The following is a 21,029-nucleotide window of genomic DNA, read 5'->3' as shown; positions in this document are numbered from 1 at the left end:
CCTATTTCTGTCTGAGTTGTCATCTCACTTTTCTTACCCTCTGTTCAGACTTTCTATACCTAAAACAGTTCTGAAAAACAAAACAGAAAGACTGGGAAAGTTGGATATCTTCCTTTAGTGCCTCCTCTGCCCAGTCCAGCCTGAATCCTCCACCCCCAACACACCCACACCCCCGAGAAACCTTACCCACTCGGCCAGGGCTGGGCCATCATGGGTGGAGTTTCCTGTTAAGAAGCAAAATGACAAAGCTCAAGCGTGAGTGTCATTGGTGCTCAGTGGTTCTGGTGGAACGGACTGACTGTAACAACACAATTTCTCTGGACCCAAGACTCTAACCTCTGCACAGTAGGGGTGTCGGTAACTAAACAACTACACAAGGAATCATGAAGAGACGCTGGGGAGCTCTGCTGGGGCTCCTGTGGGTCCATGTTTGCTGTGAGTGGGGGCTGGGAGTGGTCCACAGCCCACAGTGGTGGGGGGAGCTGACACTGAGCTCCTAGATGTTCTTACATCCTCAGGGGTGTGTCTCCGGATACTTTACAGTTTTGAAAACTGCATCAGTGACTCCCCAGTGATATCATTGTTTTTCTCTTTCCTAACAGGGGTGAGAGGGATGGAGGTGGAGCAGAGCCCTTCAGCCCTGAGCCTCCAGGAGGGAGCCAGCTCCACTCTGAAGTGCAATTTTTCCCAAACTGCGAGCAGCCTGCAGTGGTTCCGACAGAACCCCTGGGGTGGTGGCCTCACTTGGCTGTTTTACATAAACATAGCTTCGGGGATGAAGCAGAGTGGAAGGCTAAACTGCACAGTGAATGCTAAGGAACGGTCCAGCACCCTCCACATCACGGCCTCCCAACTGGAAGACTCAGCCACCTACCTGTGTGCGGCGCAGGCACAGTGCTCCCTGGTGATGTGCAGCCTGCACCCAAACTGCAGCTGGGCCTGCACCCCAGCTCTTCCACCAGGAGGCCTTGCAGAGCAGAGCACATTATTCATTTGGTCAGTCTTTTCATTCTCTCTATAATTATAAACCTCGACTCCTAGCATGGAGCTCTCACAGATTCTAAAAACAATGGCAAGATTCAACCCACGTTTAAGGAAACAGTGGAAACGTCCAACTCAGGGTCAAAGCTAGATCTTCGAGGAGCAGAGGCTAAATAGGTTACTGTGGTGTGAACCCCACCCATGTTGTGTGCTGCTGGTACAACTCACCTGTACATACGAACTCATAGCTCAGCTTTTAAGAAGGGTAAAGACGAGCCTGGTCTTACTTGGCCGTGCTTATGCTCGTGACTTTTAGTGCCTGGAGGTCCTGAGTAACAAATATAATAGCAAAGTAGATAATGTTTAGATAACACCATGTGTAGTGAGCATCGTACATCTTTAATATCATGTCATCTCCTTGACTCCTTATAATGCAGATGCTGTGTTGTCCCCACCCCCATTTTTTACAACAGGTGTAAGAAGCTTAAGAAATAAAAAGGTAAATGACTTCAAACAGCCAAGTCCCTAGTCCGCAGACCCACTCTTGGAAGAGGAGCAATCTGACTTCAGATCCCACGTTCTTAATCCCTACACTCTGACTACCTTCTCAGAAACTTACAAATCAAATTATTTACAGTGATAAATAGGATGTTTTCATAAAAGTCAATGAATAAAGAAGCATATTTTGACAATTTCTCACTAGTGACATCTAAGGGAAAGCTAGTTTGAGGTCCCCTATGAAAGGAGGACTCACCTATCGTCCTAAAGTCTACAGAAGCACCCACTGCCACCCCAGAAGGTCTCAGTGACCCAGACAGCAGAGGCCAGAAGACAAATGAGACCAGGGTCATCCCATGAGTCAACCCTGGGCCTACCAGGCCCTACCAGGCCACCGGGGATCTGTTTTCTTCTAAGAGAGAAGTAGTCGAAATTATTTCATTTGAAGATCATACAAATGTGCATTCACTCAACAAATATTTATTCTGTGGTGTGATATGACAGGCACTGTATGGAGGTTGAAGATATCTAATTCCATAGTACAGACAAGTTTCCTGTATGTATGGAATTTTTATTCTACTGTGGGGAGATAAGACAAGGAAACAATTGAATAAATGACTTCAAAATATAAGTGATATTAAGAAAATAAAACAGGGCACCTGTGTGGCTCAGTCAGTTAAGCAGCTGCCTTTGGGTCAGGTCATGATTCCAGAATCCCAGGATTGGATCTGGGATCCCCGCTCAGTGGGGAATCTGCTTCTCCCTCTGACCCTTCCCTCTCTCATGCTTTCTCTCTCTCTCTCTCAAATAAATAAATAAAATCTTAAAAAAAACATTAAAAAAAGAAAATAAAGGAAAGTAATGTGAAAAAGAAGCATAGTGATCATGGAGCTCTCTGGAGTGATGACATTTGAACTGTCTTCAATGACAAAAATGGCAAAAACAAGGTGCTAAAACCTGGGAGAAGGAAGAGTTTTCAAACGCAACAATGGCCATTAGGCAGAAGAAATTTGATATATTTGTGAAAGAAGGCTGATGTTCCCAGAAGGTAGTGAGGGGGAGAGTGGTAGGTGATATGTCAAAGAGGTAGTTAGGGGCCCGATCATATGTGACCTTATACCATTATGGTTAGGTTCATATATTATTCTATATGGAGTGGGAAGCATTTGAAGGGATTTATTTATTTATTTATTTATTTTTAAGATTTTATTTATTTATTTGACAGAGAGAGACACAGCAAAAGAGGGAACACAATCAGAGGGAGTGGGAGAGGGAGAAGCAGGCTTCCCACAGAGCAGGGAGCCCGATGCGGGGCTCAATCCCAGGACCTTGGGATCATGACCTGAGCCAAAGGTAGATGCTTAATGACTGAGCCACCCAGGTGCCCCCATTTGAAGGGTTTTAAATAGGTGTTCTTTTTTTTTTTTAAGATTTTATTTATTTATTTGACAGAGAGACACAGCGAGAGAGGGAACACAAGCAGGGGGAGTGGGAGAGGGAGAAGCAGGCTTCCCGCGGAGCAGGGAGCCCGAGGCGGGGCTCGATCCCAGGACCCTGGGATCATGACCTGAGCCAAAGGCAGACGCTTAATAACTGAGCCACCCAGGTGCCCCCATTTGAAGGGTTTTAAATAGGTTTTTTTTTTTTTTAAGATTTTATTTATTTATTTGACAGACACACAGTGAGAGAGGGAACACAAGCAGGGGGAGTGGGAGAGGGAGAAGCAGACTTCCCGCCGAGCAGGGAGCCCGATGTGGGGCTCAATCCCAGGTCCCTGGGATCATGACCTGAGCCGAAGGCAGACGCTTAACGACTGAGCCACCCAGGTGCCCCTTAAATAGGTGTTCTAATCTAATTTATATTTCAGAAGGATCGCAGTCCATACTCGGAGGAATGGCTCATGGGGGAAGTGTGGGGCAAGACTATGGCACAAAGACAGGAAGAGCTTCCAAGACCCAGTGAAACCTGATGGAGGCCAAGTTCTGGGAGGGTTCCTATAATACAGTCACATTTTCTTTATGTGAAGATTTCAGAAGTAAACTATTTTAACAGCAGGTGGTTAAAACCAGTCTTCTCCCATACTAACTACCCCTCTGTCAGGCTTTCCCTTGTTTTAGGTGGTGTTGGAGTGGCTTCAGACATTTTTGGGAATCTGGCTGAGGTGAGATTGAGTTGAGGACACATTTAGTTTACATTGAGATATATTTACGTGATTTATAGTGATTTCTGTGCATAGTTAAGTTTCTGCTAGCCATTCCTAGTGTAGGAATTGCTTCCAAGACTATTCCTTCCACTTACTGTGTCCACTCACCCAGCATTAGAATGTGAAACTGCACAAAACTAGCTTGGACATGTTCTGTGGCCCTCAGTACTTAAGTATGTGGGTAGAAGAAGAGAATCAAGATTTGAGATATTCAGAGTTTTGTCTTATAATTAAGTAATTTGCCTGTTCTAGGTACCTATCAGTGGAATGAATCATATGATGTTTGTCCTTCTGTGTCTGGCTTACTTCATTGTGGCCTATTTTCCAGGTTCATCCATGTTGTAGCATGTCTCAGTATTTCATTCCTTTTTAAGGCTGAATGATGTTCCATTTAGAGATATACCACATTGTGTTTATCCATTTGTCAGTTGATGGACATTTGGGTTATTTCCGCCATTTAGCTATGATGAATAATGCTGCTATGAACATTCATGTACAAGTTTTTGTAAAAATATCGTTTTGAATCTGAGACTTGAAGAATAAGAAAGAAATAGGCAAAGTTAGCTAATTTGTGGGAGTCAGGATCAGAAGTATAAGATAGTATAAGATAGGAGAAGTATTCTGGGGCCAGATATTGCAGATCTTTGAAAGGAGTATAGATTTTATTCCAAGTATAATGTCAGAGCCATTGACTGAATAAGAGCTCCACGTCGACATGATCTAGTTCGTGTTTCAGTACTGTCTTTCTTGCTGCTATGTAGTGAGTGGGTTGTAGAGGGCAGAACTAGTAAGGAAACCAGTTAGAAGACTATTGCCAACAGTTCAGGTGAGGGTGGATAATAGCCTGATTAAGGTTATGGCGGTGAATATTGAAATTTGTGACTGCATTCAAGATGTATTTACTGGTGATTGCCAGATGGCAGACGGTGGGGGAGGGGCAACATGGGGGAAGGGGAGTGGGAAATACAGGCTTCCAGTTATGGAATGAATAAGTCACGGGAATAAAAGGTACAGCACAAGGAATATAGTCAATGGTATTGTAATAGCGTTGTATGGTGACAGATGGTAGATACGCCTGTGGCAAGCAGAGCATAATGTTTAAACTAGTCAAATCACTATGTTGTACACCTGAAACTAATGTAACACTGTGTGTCAACTACACTAAAAAAAATGAGTAAAAATGATGTATTTATCTCTTCCATCTGGTTTTTAAAAAATTGAGATATAATTGACAGATAACATTGTGTAAGTTTAAGGTGTACAGTGTTTTGATTTGATATATTTATATATTGCAATAGGATTACCACCATAGCCTTAACTAAGAGCTCTGTCATGTCACATAATTATCATTTCTTTTTTTGTGGTGAGTACAATGAAGATCTAGCCTCTTAGCAGTTTTGAAGTTAATAATACAGTATTATTGACTATAATCACTATGCTGTTTATTAGTTCTCCAGGACTTATTTATCTACTAGTTGCAGGTTTGTACCCTTAAACAAAATCTCCCCAATTCCCTAACTGCCAGCTCCTGGTAAGCACCATTCAACTCTTTTTTTATGAGTTTGGCTTTTTAGATTACACATATGAGTAATATCATACAGCATTTGTCTTTCTCTGTCTGACATATTACACTTAGCATAATGCCCTCAAAGTGCCACCCAGGTAACAAATGGCAGGATGTCCTTCCATCTCATGGGTGAATGATATTCCATTGTATAGTATATATACCACATCTTCTTTTTTATTTTAAAGATTTTATTTTTTTTAAGAGAGAGAGAGAGAGTTGGGGGAGGGGCTGAGGGAGAGGGACAAGCAAACTCCGTGGTGAGCACAGAGCTCCACGCAGGGCTCAATCCCACAACCCTGAATCATGACCTGAGCCAAAATCAAGAGTCAGATGATTAGCCGACTAAGCCACCCAGGTGCCCCTATATACCGCATCTTCTTTATGCATTTATCCATTGGCATTTTCCTGATTTTAAGTAGACTAAGCTTGTTGAAAAAATGTGGGAAACGTAACTTCTTCAAATTTATTTAAAAGTGACTCAATACTGTGCTGAAAAGTTGCAATGGAATTCTGAACCCTACCTTTTCACTATGCTTTCTGCTAATCCACATAACTTCTGATTGAAAACACACTCAGAACTTAATTTATTTAACCTATTGCTGTTTTGTGTGTTCATCTCCCACAGATACAGGAGAAAAGAGGATTGGACCAGCTAGTTTACCAGTTGGGGACCCGACCACAAGATGGCGAAGCATCTCTGCTGATGCAGATTATGCGAAAGGGTCCTTTTGGTTGACTGTCAGAGTAAGCTAAAGACAGAAGCAGATGCCTGTGTAGACAGTTTAAGAAACCACTGTGCTTTGGAGGAAAGGAAGAGATAACCTGGTAACAGAAGTAGCTTTCCTGGCTGAAGATTGCAGGTCCCAGTCGGAAGAAAAATGAAGACTCTTATTGGAACTTTGTTCCTGTTCTTGTGGATGCAGCTGGACTGTGAGTGGAAAGCTTTTGGGAACAGGCTGTCTTAGTATTAGAAGTCTGAAAGGGGGACTGGCTTTTTCCAGACTTCTGAAGTTGCTGCAGCAAAAAAGAAATGCAAACTCTGGAGAATGATGACCTGATGATGTTGTCTGTCTTTTCTTTTTGCGCAGGGATGAGTAAAGGAGAAGAGGTACAGCAGCACCCTTCTTTCCTGACCATCTGGGAGGGAGACAGCTTTGTTATCAACTGCACGTACACAGACAGTGCCTCGGACTACTTCTTTTGGTACAAGCAAGAACCTGGAAAAGGCCTCCAGTTGCTTATATATACTCTTTCAAATGTGGTCAAGAAACAAGAACAAAGACTCACCGTCCTACTTAATAAGAAGGATAAACACCTTTCCCTGCATGACACAGCCACCCACCCTGGGGACTCAGCCACCTACTTCTGTGCAACAAGGGCACAGTGGTCCCCAGGCACCTGCAGCTTGTCCCTAAACCTAAGACTGGGGTGGAAGCCCCACTTTTTTTCCTTTGTCACAAGACTTCAAGTCAGAGATTTTGCCATATTCCATCTTAAATATATAAGCATTCTTTTTTAAAAAAAATATATAAACATTCTAAATGATCTTAAAGAAGGTCAGTTTCAAAATGACCCAGTAAGTGTCAGAACATTTGGAATGAGTAAGGGGAGTTAATGATTTCTTAGTTAAATATCTGGGCTTTAAGGTTGACTTTATGGGTACTGTTCAAAGTTCTCCTTTACCAAGGACATCCTGGTGTCAATGTCCGGGAGTATACTTTTTGATGGAAAGATTTTTACCTTTTAATAATAGCATTTATTAACTTTTTCTGACTATAAAGTACTAACTCCACATTATAGGAGGAAAACCAAAAGTATATATAAAATAGAAAGTTCAAACATAATGCTATTAACCAGATAAATCATGGCTAACATCTGGTATACCTTCTTCATTAAACTCTTGTTAAAGATTAGAAGCACACAAACTGGTATTTGGACTTACTTCCACTCAACATTATATCATAACCTGAACATTCACATTGGTCAAATCTTATGAAATTGAACTTTTAATGGTTTTATGAGTGATTTTAGGTCACCATTTTATTTTTTCTTTAATCATTCCCTTATATTTGTGGGAATGATTAAATATTTTTCTTGACTCAGATGTTAACCTTTAAATAGATAGCTTTTTATAGGTGGTAGCCAATAATAATAATACCAGTACCAATAATAGTAATAACTAGTACAAAGACAGCGGAAAAGCAAGGAATGGACTTGAATAAGAAAGATTTTGAATAAAACAAAAGAGGAATTCTAAATTAATAGGGAAGAACAGGATTATCCTTAAATTATGTTGTATCAATTGTTCAGATCAGAACTTCTCATACTTTCTCCTGAAGGATCCCTACAGAAGAGGAAGACCAAACATGACCTTTTCCCTCCTTTTTTTTTTTTTTAAGATTTTATTTATTTGACAGACAGAGAGAGAGAGAGAACAAGCTGGGGGAGCAGCAGGCAGAGGGAGAAGCAGGAGCCCAAAGTGGGGCTTGATCCCAGGACCTGGGATCATGAACTGAGTGGAAAGCAGACGCTTAACTGACTGAGCCACCCAGGCGCCCCTGACTTTTTCCTTCTTGAAATCTGGATGTGAGGGCACAGTCGCCCAAAGTAGTCTGGCGAAAGTACAAAAGTCCCATGTTTACTTTAAAATTTTTGAGTATCATTTTTATTTTACTGCATTATATATCCATATTAATTTTAGTGCAACATAATCTTGTAAATAATTTACATATTCTCCAATTTTTCAGTAATAAAAGTGCTCCCAGATGATGCATATTTATTACATGTTTTGTCTTGAGGGCAAGAGTACTCTAACTTGAGAAGCACGAAGTTGACTATTTGAAAACAAAAAGTGTTGCAAAATCAGTAGGCAATCAATAAATATTGGTTGAACAAATAAATGAAGTACCTCACATGATGAAATAAATTCCAGAGAGATTAAAGTAATTAAATCACAAAGTTATTAGTAAAAAATGTAAATGCATGTTAGTCAACAAACCGAAGGGAGAAAAATTTTCTAAACTTAAGAACAATGGAAGAAATCAAGGGGAAAAAATACTTCTATTTTGATTTGATTACTTAGAAGAATACTTCTATTTGATCTATTTATTTGATTACATAAATATTAAAAAACTAATTTATTATATGTAAAAATGACCAAAATTATATTCAAACTACAGTTTACTGTTAATTTGCTGCTAATCTCACAACAGATTAATAATTCTTCTGCATTATTTTTAAATGCTTAAAAAGGAAAACATTAATATCGAAATAGGTAAATATACAGAAGACGTGATGAGGGAGTTTGCACAGGAAAAAAATAACATGGTTCAAAACACATGGACAATGTTTAAACCCACTGGTATTAAAAATGTATAGAAATAACTTAAAAAACCATGAGGGAGTTGTAGGGATAACTTAACAGCAATTTAAAGACAGAATTTGAGTAGGATGCTGTGAAATAAACATACACTAGTGGGAGAGTAACTTTGTAAGCTATTTTGGAAAGTAATTAAAAAACATGACTTGAAATCTAAAAACAGATTAATTTCCTTGTAATTTTTCCCCTGGAAAATCTGTCTTCAGGAAGACCCTCCATGCATATGAAAATAATTATTCACAAAGATATTTGGGAAGTTATTTATATTACCCCAAAACTGAAAACCAAAATGTCTAATCTTAAAGGGAAGGGCTTGGGGTGTCTGGGTTGCTCAGTCTGTTAAGCGTCTGACTCTTGCTTTCTGCTCAGGTCATGATCTCAGGGTCCTGGGATCGAGCCTCATGTTGGGCTTCTTGCTCAGCCAGGAGTCTGCTTGTGGATTCTCTGTTTCCCTCTCCCTCTGCTCCTCCTCCTGCTCTTTCTCTCTCTTTCTCAAATAAATAAATAAAAAACTTAAAAAAAAAAAAAAGGGAAGGGCTTAGTCACCCAAATGGAATATTATATAGCAAATAAATGGTATTTATAAAGAGAATCTATAATGGTTGTCAAGATATGAACTGGTGTGATTGCTACTTAATATTGCTATGTAGGGAAAACAGGAACAGCACAAAGGTTGGAAAGTAATACACCAAGATATTGATAATGTATATCCTTGCTTAACAAGCTAAGTAGTGATTTTTCTCTTTTCATTCTCTTTTGTCTCTTTTCTAAAATATAGGCCTTAGTTGATTTAAGGTATCTCTAATCCATCATTTTCTGCAAATTCTCTAAAATCCCTCCTAGCTTTGAGGCTCAGTGAGCCCTGGTTCAGTCACCATGGGTCACAGTGAGAGGGTTGGCCATGCAGCCTGCATTGTATCCCTTTTCTTAGAGTGAGAGTTCCCATTTACTGCGTTCTTACTGTGCATGATGTGCGTACAAAGTGTTTTATGTATATTAGTCAATCCATGTCTCCTCATAACATCCTGATGATATTTCTGTTTTACACACAGAGAAATTGGTACTTGAAGACATTAAGTAACTTGCCCAAGCTCAGTCAGAGATTAAATGCAAGAGTGGGTTTCAGAGCCCGGACAGCTTGAGACTGGCACACACCCCACAATGTCTATCAACCTCTCTCTCCAAATTATTCTTGTGGACAAGCAGCCAGGTTAAATGTATAGAATTTTTATAATATTACTTACCTGCTGAAAAGCCTCTGTCGGTTTTTTTTTTTTTTGCTAATAAATAACCTATAAACAAATTGAAGCATTCAAAATTTTCTGCTTTCTAGACCCAAACTCTCCTTCCGGCTTTATTTCTCAGCAAACCCTAGCCCATTTTCTTCTTTCTTCCTTCCATGCATTCATTTGCCTGTCTGTCTGTCCATCTATCCATCCCTCTATCATTTAGGCTACAGGATGGCTTAAATGTATTTGAGGAAGTGACAGCAATACACCCACCTTGGCATTAACGAAGTAGGAAAGAAATTCTGATATATGCAATCAGAGGACTATTGTATTTTAAAAAATAATTGACCTTTCAGGGAGCATGGTTCTGCATGAGCTGGGAAACTTCCCTGATTTGAGATTCTGCTGGATTTAAAGTGAGTATTTATTACACTATCCCAACAAGATCAAGAAGAAAGACCTTTTGAAGTCAAAGCAATAATTTTCTTGCCTGTGGGAAGGCCAGGAGGAGTGAAGAGAGGAGGTTCACTCCCTGGATCTGAGCAAGTTCCCTAGAATTCATCCATGCGCTCTCCTGTGCTTTACATTATCTACGGCTGGTGACCTCCTCTGGCAACTGTTCTAGAAACAACAGAATAGTTTGGGTGGTGGAATGGAGACCTTGGGAAACGTGATCATTTGTCCTGTATCAAACCTTAATACTGCAAATTTCCTTTTCTGGACTGAGGCAAGCATTCATCTAGTCCTGCTACTTAAAGTAGAGGCATCGACATGGCCAGGAAGCTTGTTAGAAATATAGACTATCCAGTCCCACTGGAGACCTAACTGTTGGGGCCACGGGCTGGCTGCCCCAAGATGGGCTACTTTGGCATGAAGATTATTTTGAGTTAAAAGGTAATCAAAAACCAGCAGATTCAGGAAAAGCCCTTTACCTCTCCCCACCCCCGCCCCCCAACAACTGCCTAAAAAGAATTTAGATAGAGGACCTGCTCCAGGAAGACAGCTATCACCGTCACTAACTACATTATACTATGAACTATGTATGTATGGTAGACAGGGAGAAACTTAACAAAGCCTGTCTGATCAAAGTGCTCTATGGCCCATTGTCTCTGAATCGTCCAGCAAACATTTGCTTGCCAAATATTTACTTTTCATCTTCCTGTGGATTACTTTCCTTCCCTTTGAAGTCCTAGACCCCTACCCCCTTCTCCTTAGTTCGGAATGACATATATACCTCATTTTGCCTGTCTTTGGAACGTCCATGTCTTCGTGGATTCCCCATCATAAGTATGACATCAGATTTGCTTTACTCTTATTAATCTGTCTCATGACCATTTGATTCTTAGTCTGGTTAGAAGGACCTTGTAGGGAACAGGATATTCTTGCTCCCTGACATAATGAAAAAGAATCTGTGTTTTAGCAAAATCCCTAGGTAATTTGTACACAAGGTGAGAAGCACTGCTCTAGAGCACATTATGTTATTGTAAAAACCTTCGGAACACAAGATGGCGCTGTTTCCTATCTATTTGGATCCTTCCTCAGCTTTGAAACAAGTTCACTTTCAAGTTGGATTAGGTCAGTGAGTGTCTGTAGGGGGCTGAACAGGCTTGTCATTGATTGGGTAGGAAGCAGAGACTTCCTCCCACAGAAGAGCCCCAGTGACACCCACCAAACTAGAGGGAATGACTCTTTGATTGAGGAGACTGGGTCCACATACCAGGCCACAAGTGGGGAGAAGAATGAAGCTGTTCCTGGGAGTTATTTTGGTGATTTTGTGGCTTCCAGTGGACTGTGAGTTTGTGGCTTCCAGTGGACTGTGAGTTGGAGGCTTCCTGGTGATGAGGACAAAGAGATCCAGGGACCCAGCCCACAGGATGGAGGGAGAGGGCCAAGATCCATTCTGCTTCATCTTTCGTTATATCTGGGGTTGTGGAAAGAAAATATGACAATTTTTTAAAAAGATTTATTTATTTTAGAGAGAGAGAGAGAGAGAGAGCACGCACGCACATGTGAGTGAGCCAGGGGAGGGGCAGAGGGAAAGCAAACTCCTGACTGAGCGCTGAGCTGAGCACAGGGCCTGATCCCAGGACCCTGAGATTATGACCGAAGCTGAAATCAAGAGTTGGCTGCTCAACTGACTGGGCCACCCAGGCGCCCTGAAAATATGACTCTTAGGGAGTGTCAGTGTAGTGACTAAACCTCCTGTTTCTGGTATTGTGTTTCTGCCTAGGGGTAAACAGCCAAAAGATGGAACAGAATCCACAGTCCCTGAGCATCCAGGAGGGTGAGAAGGCTGTGCTGAGCTGTAACTATACGAATTACTCTCCAGAGGTCTTCCAGTGGTACCGACAAGATCTGGGAAGGAGCCTTGTCTTCTTGCTACTAATACGTGAAAATGAGGGTGAAAAACAGACAGGAAGACTGAGGGCCACCTTTGATAAGACCATCAAACAGAGTTCCTTATATATCACGAAATCCCAGCCTGCAGACTCTGCCACCTACGTCTGTGCTGCCGACACACAGCAGGACCCTGCCACCTGCTTCCTGCGCCCAAACTCTGCCAGCAACCCGGTCAACAGAGCTGCTGGCTGTGCTGACCTCAAGGGCTTGCCCCGGCTCCAGGCATTTAAGTGGGGGCCCCTTGAAAGGATTAAAGGGTGTGAGCCAGAGCCCTGGATTGACCACGAGCTGGGGGGATCTATCTTGCAGCCTCGGATTCTCTCACTGCTGATACAACCCTGTGACTTTGAGCAACTCCTGAGGTTCACAGGTCTCAGTTGCCTCATCGGAACATGAAGGGCTTAACACATGATTCTCAAGTTTGTCTCAGCTCTGAAATTCAAACAGAGTCTAATTTTTCATGAAAAAGAAATATGCCCTGAAGAATGCCAGAGAGCAAGAAAAGAGGATTTACGCATACACACGTGTGTGTGTGTGTGTGTGCGTGTTTAAGGACAATTAATTCTGTCACAGTTTTTGTGACTAGGCCAGAACAGCCTGAGACATATACAGGGTTAAACACATTCCTTTTAAACATTGAATGTATATTCCTCTACATAAAGAACAAGAACAAACTAAAACAAAACCAGTCCAAACATTCCTGGGACCCTTCTAAACTAAACCCCAAATAATGATGATGATGGTAAGAATAAAAAATTGACCTCTGTTAAAAAACAAAATTCAACCAAGTAAAATTGAAGATCTAATTGGCTTTGTTAAAGGATTCTTGCATTGAGCAGTATTCTATCCAGTAAGCAGAGGGGAGCTCTGCAGAGCTGCAGGAAAGGAAATGTTTTTAAAGGTAGAGAGAAGGCATTAAAAAAAAAGAAGAATTAATTAGCAAGGAATGCAGCATTTAGGCAAGTTTGCCCTCCTAAGGAGGGAGGGGTCTTTCAGGAGACTGCCTCTAGGAAATTCCACGTTGGCTGGTTAAAGGTCCATTCCTGAGGGGGTTGAAACTGTAGTTAGGTTAGTTATTAAATCTTGGTTTACTGATTTGGGGTCTTAATTGTCTCCATTATGGCCATGCGGTTTTCTTTTTAACTCCTATATTCTTTGTTATTACTCATCTTGTGAAGGAAGAACCAGACTATACTGGGCAACATGCCATAAGTCATGAGCACCACAGAGATGGATTTAGTGATGTAGGAAGGACGTTAGGTTTCGAAGCCAATGGCCAAGAAAGAATTCTTGAGATGTTTTAGGTGCAAAAAGGTGGCTTTGTTAAAGTACAAGGACAGGACCCCTGGGCAGAAAGAGCTGCACTGGGGTCATGAGGAGTGGCCCATTATATACTTTGAAGTTGGGAGGGGGTTAGGGCTAGCATAAGTCTCTAAGGAATTTGGAAGCAAGGTTTCCAGGACCTTGAGGGGGGCTAGCTATTGTTAGGGAAAGGTCATTTATTACCATCTAATAAAACCTTACTCATGACACCCTTCCGATGTATATCAGTGGGTCATATGCTTGGGGGATGACTGCCAACATGTATCTTGGGGAGTAGAGATAAACGAAGTTTCCAAAAGAATTTTTATATGTTAAAATAGACTTACAGGATCCTGGGGGTCAGGCTAAGATTGCCTTTAACCCTTAGCAAAGTATCAACAGAGAGGAAGCTGAGTTCCTAGAGGAATGTCACTCTGCCTGTTTCAAGGACTTATCAATGGGCTGTAAGTAGTAAGGAAATTTAATAATTTTTCTTCTGCCTTTGTTTCCCACATCATTTAGAACCTTTGTTTACTCTGTGTGTGGTGTCAGTGAGTGTGTCTATGTATAACTTTTTAATAGAGGGAGCTTGCACCTTCTCATACTTGACATGGGTTCTGAGTTGAGGACTTCTCTATTTTTTTTAACCCAGCACTGCCATTTCTATTGAAGGGAGCAGAATAAAGCTCTAGAAACTCTTTATCAATAGAGAAAGTAGCAACTTAAATCTGCACAATCACCATGCCCCTGTTCACCGTGCTTTGCCTGAAAACTTCCCATAACTAGTGTATCCCTCACCCGCCCCCCCCAACCCCATCTTTCTTTTGTCTTTAGCTGAAGATGGTGTTTAAGGTGATGGCTTGGGCCATTTCTGGAAGTTCTTCAGTTTTCCTGAGTGTCTCCCATTGATGAGGGAGCAGAAGGAAAGCTGAGGTCGAAGCAGGAGCTGACACCCTGCAACCTCCCCCCCCCCCCCCCCCCCCACCCCACACCTGGGTGGGATATGTGTGACATCCATCCAGGAAATTTCCAACTATCTCAATGTGAATGCTTTGCTAGAGGGAAAAACAACCTTAGCTTGATAATAGCAAGGCCTCCAGTATCCTGTAAATCTTCTCTAGCATATGAAAGCCCTTTTGGACACCTCCCTTTTCCGTTAAGCTCACCCAACCCCATAGTATAAAATCAGCCACTCCTCACAACCTCAGGGCAACAGCTCTTTCTGCCCCCAGGTCCTGTCCCCGTGCTTTAATAAAATCACCTTTTTGCACCAAAGATGTCTCAAGAATTCTTTTTGGTCGTCAGCAACAGACCTCACCAACATTCCAAAAGGACATCACCATGAGTACAGGAAGTGTACATGCCATCAAACTTCTGTTGGTTTTTCTTCTGTTAATCTGTCTTTTTTTTACAGGGGAGGGGAATGTGTCAGTCAAGAACTTAGAAGAGTAGAAGAAAATTATTCTTCCTCCCCACATTACCAGTCTGTCATTCATATATTACCTCCTTTCTGGATTCATTTTCAGTTTATTTATGAGCAAAAGGGACAGACAGATGTCATGGCATATACAGTTACTAATATTAAATAAAGAAAATTCAAGCAAGTAAATTTGAAGATCTAATTGGCTTTATTAAGTGAGTCATGAGTCCAGCAGCATTCCACCTAACAAGTAAATGAAAGTTCCCAGGAACTGTACAAAATGGAATGTTTTAATATGAAGGAGGGTGGGGCAGAAAGTTATTAACATAAGAAAAGAAAGGATTGTTTTAGGCAAGGTCACTTTAGGGGAAAGGGCATATATGGAGGAGAATAAAGGAAGAAAATGAGAAAATGAGAAAAAGAATTTGAGGGCTAGAATATACATTAGCAGTCAACCAGTCTGAATCCTTAATCTTAATCACAACCAATATAATAGAGAATGCTAGGAACATTAGAAAGCTAGGAAATAATTGGCTCTGAGGGCTGGCATCTGGGATTTGTTACAAGAGACCCAATGCAGTTAACCTGGTTAGACTTCTTGAAAATTCATAAGCCTCCTGAGATTGAACATAGGGGTTGCATTATTAAGGCACATGTGTTATTTGGGAGGAGTTTTCACTGCATTTTTAAAAGGTGTCAATGAGCCACAAAAGATTCAGATAATTTTTTTTTTTAAAGATTTTATTTATTTGACACAGAGAGAGCAACAGCGAGAGAGGGAACACAAGCAGGGGGAGTGGGAGAGGGAGAAGCAGGCTCTCCGCCGAGCAGGGAACCCGATGCGGGGCTCCATTCCAGGACCCTGGGATCATGACCCGAGCCGAAGGCAGACGCTTAACGACTGAGCCACCCAGGCGCCCCAAGATTCAGATAATTTGAGTAAGAGTAGAAGTCATGTCAGGAAATGGGGCTGAGAGAAGGATGGGGAATCAGCCAGCAGCTCAGGACAGGGATGGGAAGGGAGCTCAGAAATTATTGAATGTAAAAGAATTACATTAGAATTAAGTAAATAGGGGTGCCTGGATGGCTCAGTTGGTTAAGCGTCTGACTTTTGGTCTCAGCTCTGGTCTTGATCTCAGAGTCTTGATCCCAGGGTCGTGAGTTCAGGCCCTGCATTGGGCTGCATGCTGGGCACGGAGCCGGCTTTGGAAAAAAAAAAAAAAAAAGAATTAAGTAAATAGTTTCTCCCATGAGGAACTGGCATATTTTCCCCTTTATAATACATAGGAGTGTAAGTTACAATAGCAGTACAGCATTTAAAAGGATGGGCATGGGAGTCTAACACATCACTGTTCAAATCCTAATGGACCAGCTCTGTAGTCTTGGACAAATAGCTCAAGTTCTCTGAGTATCAATTTCCTCTTCTGTAAAAGGCTAGTAATTAGAAGGACCTCATAAGATTATTGTTAGTAAACTTAGCAATTTAGTAATTCTAAGAATAAATGTACAAACATACATCAGGGCCCTGATTTATTGTTTGATTTATGTTCCAATCAACTCCAATAGTAGCAAGTACACTAGCATACTAGGTATTCAATAGATACTTGTTTTTATGGTTGGTTTTCTCATTTCCTTCAGGCAGTCCAATCTTAAATTTTCCGAATGGGCATTAAATTTACCCTTTCATATTTCTGTCTCATTAATCTTATTGCAAATCACCTCAAAATCTACTTAAAATAAGTCAGTATGTAAGTCTGTATTTCATGACCCAGAATCACTAACAAATATTTCCAAGCACCTGCTATGTGCCAGGTACTGTTATATACAATAGGGATACATCTGTGAATAAATCAGACAAAACTTTCTGCCCTTGTGGACCTTACACTCTGTTGAGGAGGACAGATAATTTTTAAAAAGTGGTAAATAATAAATCACATAATATATTAGAAACACTAAGTGCTATGGGAAAAGTAATGCAGGGAATTGGAGATTGGAAATGTTGAGGTTGGGGTCAACTCCAGTTGTAACTTTAAATATGAAGAAGGGATCATAATTGTCTTCACTGAATAAATACATGAAGGAAGTGGGGAAGGAAGGCACAAAATTATCCGGGAGAGCAGTTCAAGCAGATGGAACAACCAGTACAAAGGCCTTGAAGTAGGAGCCGTGGAGGACACAGAAAGGAGGCCAGTGTGGCTGGAGGGCAGTCTGCCGGTGGGAGAGGGGTGCGAGATTGGACCACTAAAGTAACAAGGGCCAGACCAGGTACGGCCATAGGCTATATGGTGCTGAGGATAAACTCTTGGGGGTTCAGAGCAAAAGTTAAGCTATTGCCATAATCTAGGCCAGATGATGGTCATTTGGGCCAAGGTGGTAGCAGTGGAGTTGCTGAGAAGTAAACAAATTTCTGACTATGTTTTGAAGGTAGACCCAACAACATTAGCAGACATATTGGATGAGTATGTGGGGGGAAAAAAATCAAGGATGCCTCCAAAGTTTTTGACCTAAACCAATAGAAAGATGGGCTTGCCATTAAGAGAGATGAGGAAAGTTGAGTAGACTTCAGATTGAGTAGGCTTGTGGGGACAAGGCCAGAGGCAGGGGAAGATCGGTTTAGCTGTGATGTGTAGAGTTGGAGATGTTGTGCTGGCTTTTGCAAATACAAGTCTGGAGTTCAGGGGAGAGGGCCAGGCTAAGATACAAAACTGAAAGTCATCCGTTTATGGGTGGTACCAGACATGAGAGAGTGCAGGTGTGAGAGGTCTATAAACACACATTTTTGTTTTGATTGGGATAACACTTGAAAAATATCATTTTAAGGGGCGCCTGGGTGGCTTTGTCGGTTAAGGGTCCAAATCTTTGATTTCAGCTCAGGTCGCGATCTCGGGGTTGTGAGATCCGCACCCGCCTCCATCTCCGTGCTCAGCAGAGAGTCTGCTGGAGATTCTCTCCTTCCCTCTCCCTCTGCCCCCCCACCGTCAAATAAATAAATAAAATATTAAAAAAAGAAAAAATGTCATTTTAAAAGAGGATACTTTGGATCATTTGAATGACTGCAGTGTACCAGGGTTGTGTCATGCAATTCTAATACCCTAATGTGGGTATAATTGTGTGACGTCAACTGAGGGCCAAATATTATCTTACTGCATTATACAAATGGTTTTGCAGTAGTAAGAACAGAGAAAAATGGTAGGAAAGTTGAGGTGTTATATGTTATATGATAGTATAAGCAGGCTAAATTTAGAAAAAATCAAGTGGTTGTAGCTCCAGTGATCACATTATAAGCAGTTTTGGCATATATATAAATTATTATGGTATATACTCTAATAACCACCTGCAATGGTTTATTATTAGAAAGAGAACATAAATATGTAATGAAGACTTTAGCGTTTAGTTAAACTTAAAAAAACTTTCAGTATTGTGTTTTGGAGGTGCTTCATTACAGAGAATGAGCCATCTTGATAAGGGCTCCAAATTTAAAAATGAGTTTAAGATGGAAAAATATGACAAAATTAATGACAACAAAGCAGACATTTATCTGTTATGCTAAAAATTAAAATAAGTAAGTTAAATATAAAACGTGAATACAAATTTTACACTATAAATACCCAACGTTAATGACATCACTTTAATGTGCAGGGAAAGCCACAAGAGGGCACTCCATTCCTCAGATGTGGTTTACTCCCTCAGTCACGTGATGGTTTGACACTCATTGGCCCTATTTCTCTGTGCATGTTGTGTTCTCTTTTCAGTTGCAAGTTGCTGTAGGGCAGGAAGGTGTTCTTTCCAAAAGAGCAAAGACTCTCTAGAAGATCCTATCCAGAATCCAGAATCAGACTAGAGGAGCACACTATCAGCTTTGTTATATTTTGGGGGTACAAAGTCATTTTTCTCTTCCCACAGCTCAAACAGCCATGCGCTCTGCTTTTTGCTCAATGCTGGTGGTGGTCCTGCTAGCAATTCTCAGTGAGTAATGTTTCATTTTTTTTAATCTATTTTTTATTTAGTTTTTAATTTTAATTCCAATATAGTTAACATACAGTGTTATATTAGTTTCAGGTGTACAACATAATGATTCAACAATTTTATACATTACTCAGTGCTCATCATGATAAGGGTACTCTTAATGCCCATCACCTATTTGTCCCATTCCCTGCCCCCCTCAGCTCCCCTCTGGTAACCCTCTGTTTTCTATAGTTAGGAGTCTGTTTTATGGCTTGTCTTTCTCTTTTTTTCCCTTTGTTCATTTATTTTGCTTCTTAATTCTACAAATGAGTGTAAGCATATGGTATTTGTCTTTTTCTGACTGGCTTATTTCACTTAGCGTTATGCTGTTGCAAATGATAAGATTTCATTCTTCTTTATGGCTGAGTAACATACCATTGTGTATATATACACCACATTTTATCTTCATCTATTGATGGACACTTGGGTTGCTTCTATAATTTGGCTATTGTAGATAATGCTGCAATAAACATAGGGGTGCATATATCCTTTTGAATTAGTGCTTTCATATTCTTTGAGTAAATACCCAGTAGTGTGATTACTGGGTCATAGGCTAGTTCTATTTTTAATTTTTGGAGGAATCTCTGTAGTAATGTTTCATTTTTTTAAATGATTTTCTATTCCTAGGCCTGGGTGATGATATCTAGCTCAATTTCCTCACTGGGGACTGTCCTTTTGCTCATAAATTCCTAAATAACAAAATCTTCATTATTTTTGGAGGGACCAGTGGAGACACAGTGACCCAGACAGAAGGTTCTGTTACCCTCCGTGAGGGGACACCGCTGACCCTGAACTGCACCTACCAGAGCAGCTACTCAGTTTTTGCTTTCTGGTATGTCCAGTACCCGAACAAAGGGCCCGAGCTCCTCCTGAAGAGCTCATCAGAAAACCAGAGGGTAGAGCATCACGGTTTTCAGGCTGATCTGAAGAGTGACAAGTCCTTCCACCTGGAGAAACGCTCGGTGCAAATGTCAGACTCGGCCGTGTACTACTGCGTGCTGAGAGGCACAGTGAGAACAACAGGAGGGGGAGCTGAGCGCAAACCCAGAGCGGCACAGGAGGCACGTGGGAGTGGGCAGCCTGGAGGGCAGAATGATGATTTCTTTCTCTCCGGTCAGTGTCCTGGGCTGGGCACAACTAGAGGGAAGGAAAAAAATCCAGCTCGGATGGCTCTGCACTCAGGAACCCTGGTGCTACTTTGAGCTAGGAATGGAAAGAGGCGATCTAGGTGAAAACTTGCTTTCTGATTTCCAGAGAAGTTCCTGTTTTCAGTCAGGATGCCGTTTCTTTGTGCCAGGTTAAAAAATATCCCATGGTAACCGTTTCCTGAAGTTCTGTATGGCTCTGCTGGCCAGCAAGCTTGTGGATATCCTGAGATAGTTCCATCTCTGAGGCTGGAACACTGCGAGGCTCTCATCAATTTTAGGGAAAATAGCTTACAGACTAAATGAGATATCAGGACTCTCGTCCCACTGATTTTAGTTTCTTTTCTCTGGCTCCCAGCTTTACTAAGATAATTGACCTATAACATTGTGCAAGTGCTAGGTGTACAGTGTGTTGGTTTGATACATGTACACATTGCAGACTGTTCATCACCATAGGATTAGCTAACCCTTCCCGTCACATAATTACCATTGCTTTTTTTGTGGTGAGAACTTTCAAGATCTACTCTCCTAACAACTTTCAAGTATATGATATTTTAATGTTAACTATAGCCACAATGCTGTACGTTAGACCCCCAGAACTTCTCCATTTTTTAAACTGGAGGTTTGTAGCCAACATCTCCCCATTTCCTCCACCCCTCAGCCCCCGGTAACCACCATTCTACTGTGTTTCTATGAGTTTCACGTTTTTCGATCTCATATAAAAGGGATACAGTATTTGTCTTCCTCTGTCTGAGTATACGGTAAGGAAGCCTGATCTCGTTGGAGTACTGCTCTATCTCAACGATGGGTCCTCCTCGCAGGAAAGATCCTGTAGTGTCAGGTGTATAAAAACACAGACAGGGGGAACTGTCTTTCTTGGTGGTTGGCAAGTCAAACTAA

General features: G+C 41.3%; 2 gene segments (V, D, J or C); both read left to right on the top strand.

Annotated features, from left to right (window-relative positions):
- Nucleotides 1–6,127: 6,127 nt before the first annotated feature.
- On the top strand, nucleotides 6,128–9,433 carry LOC123325716. The segment is given in 3 exon segments: nucleotides 6,128–6,179; nucleotides 6,338–6,627; nucleotides 9,407–9,433. Coding segments are annotated over 3 exon segments (369 nt in total).
- A 2,163-nt stretch (nucleotides 9,434–11,596) lies between these two features.
- Nucleotides 11,597–12,653, top strand: LOC110585508. The segment is given in 2 exon segments: nucleotides 11,597–11,648; nucleotides 12,088–12,653. Coding segments are annotated over 2 exon segments (618 nt in total).
- The last annotated feature ends 8,376 nt before the right edge of the window (nucleotides 12,654–21,029 follow it).

This window comes from Neomonachus schauinslandi, chromosome 9, assembly GCF_002201575.2.
Source record: "Neomonachus schauinslandi chromosome 9, ASM220157v2, whole genome shotgun sequence".
NCBI classification, from domain to species: Eukaryota; Metazoa; Chordata; class Mammalia; order Carnivora; family Phocidae; genus Neomonachus; species Neomonachus schauinslandi.
This window is presented reverse-complemented; position numbering and strand designations above follow the sequence as displayed.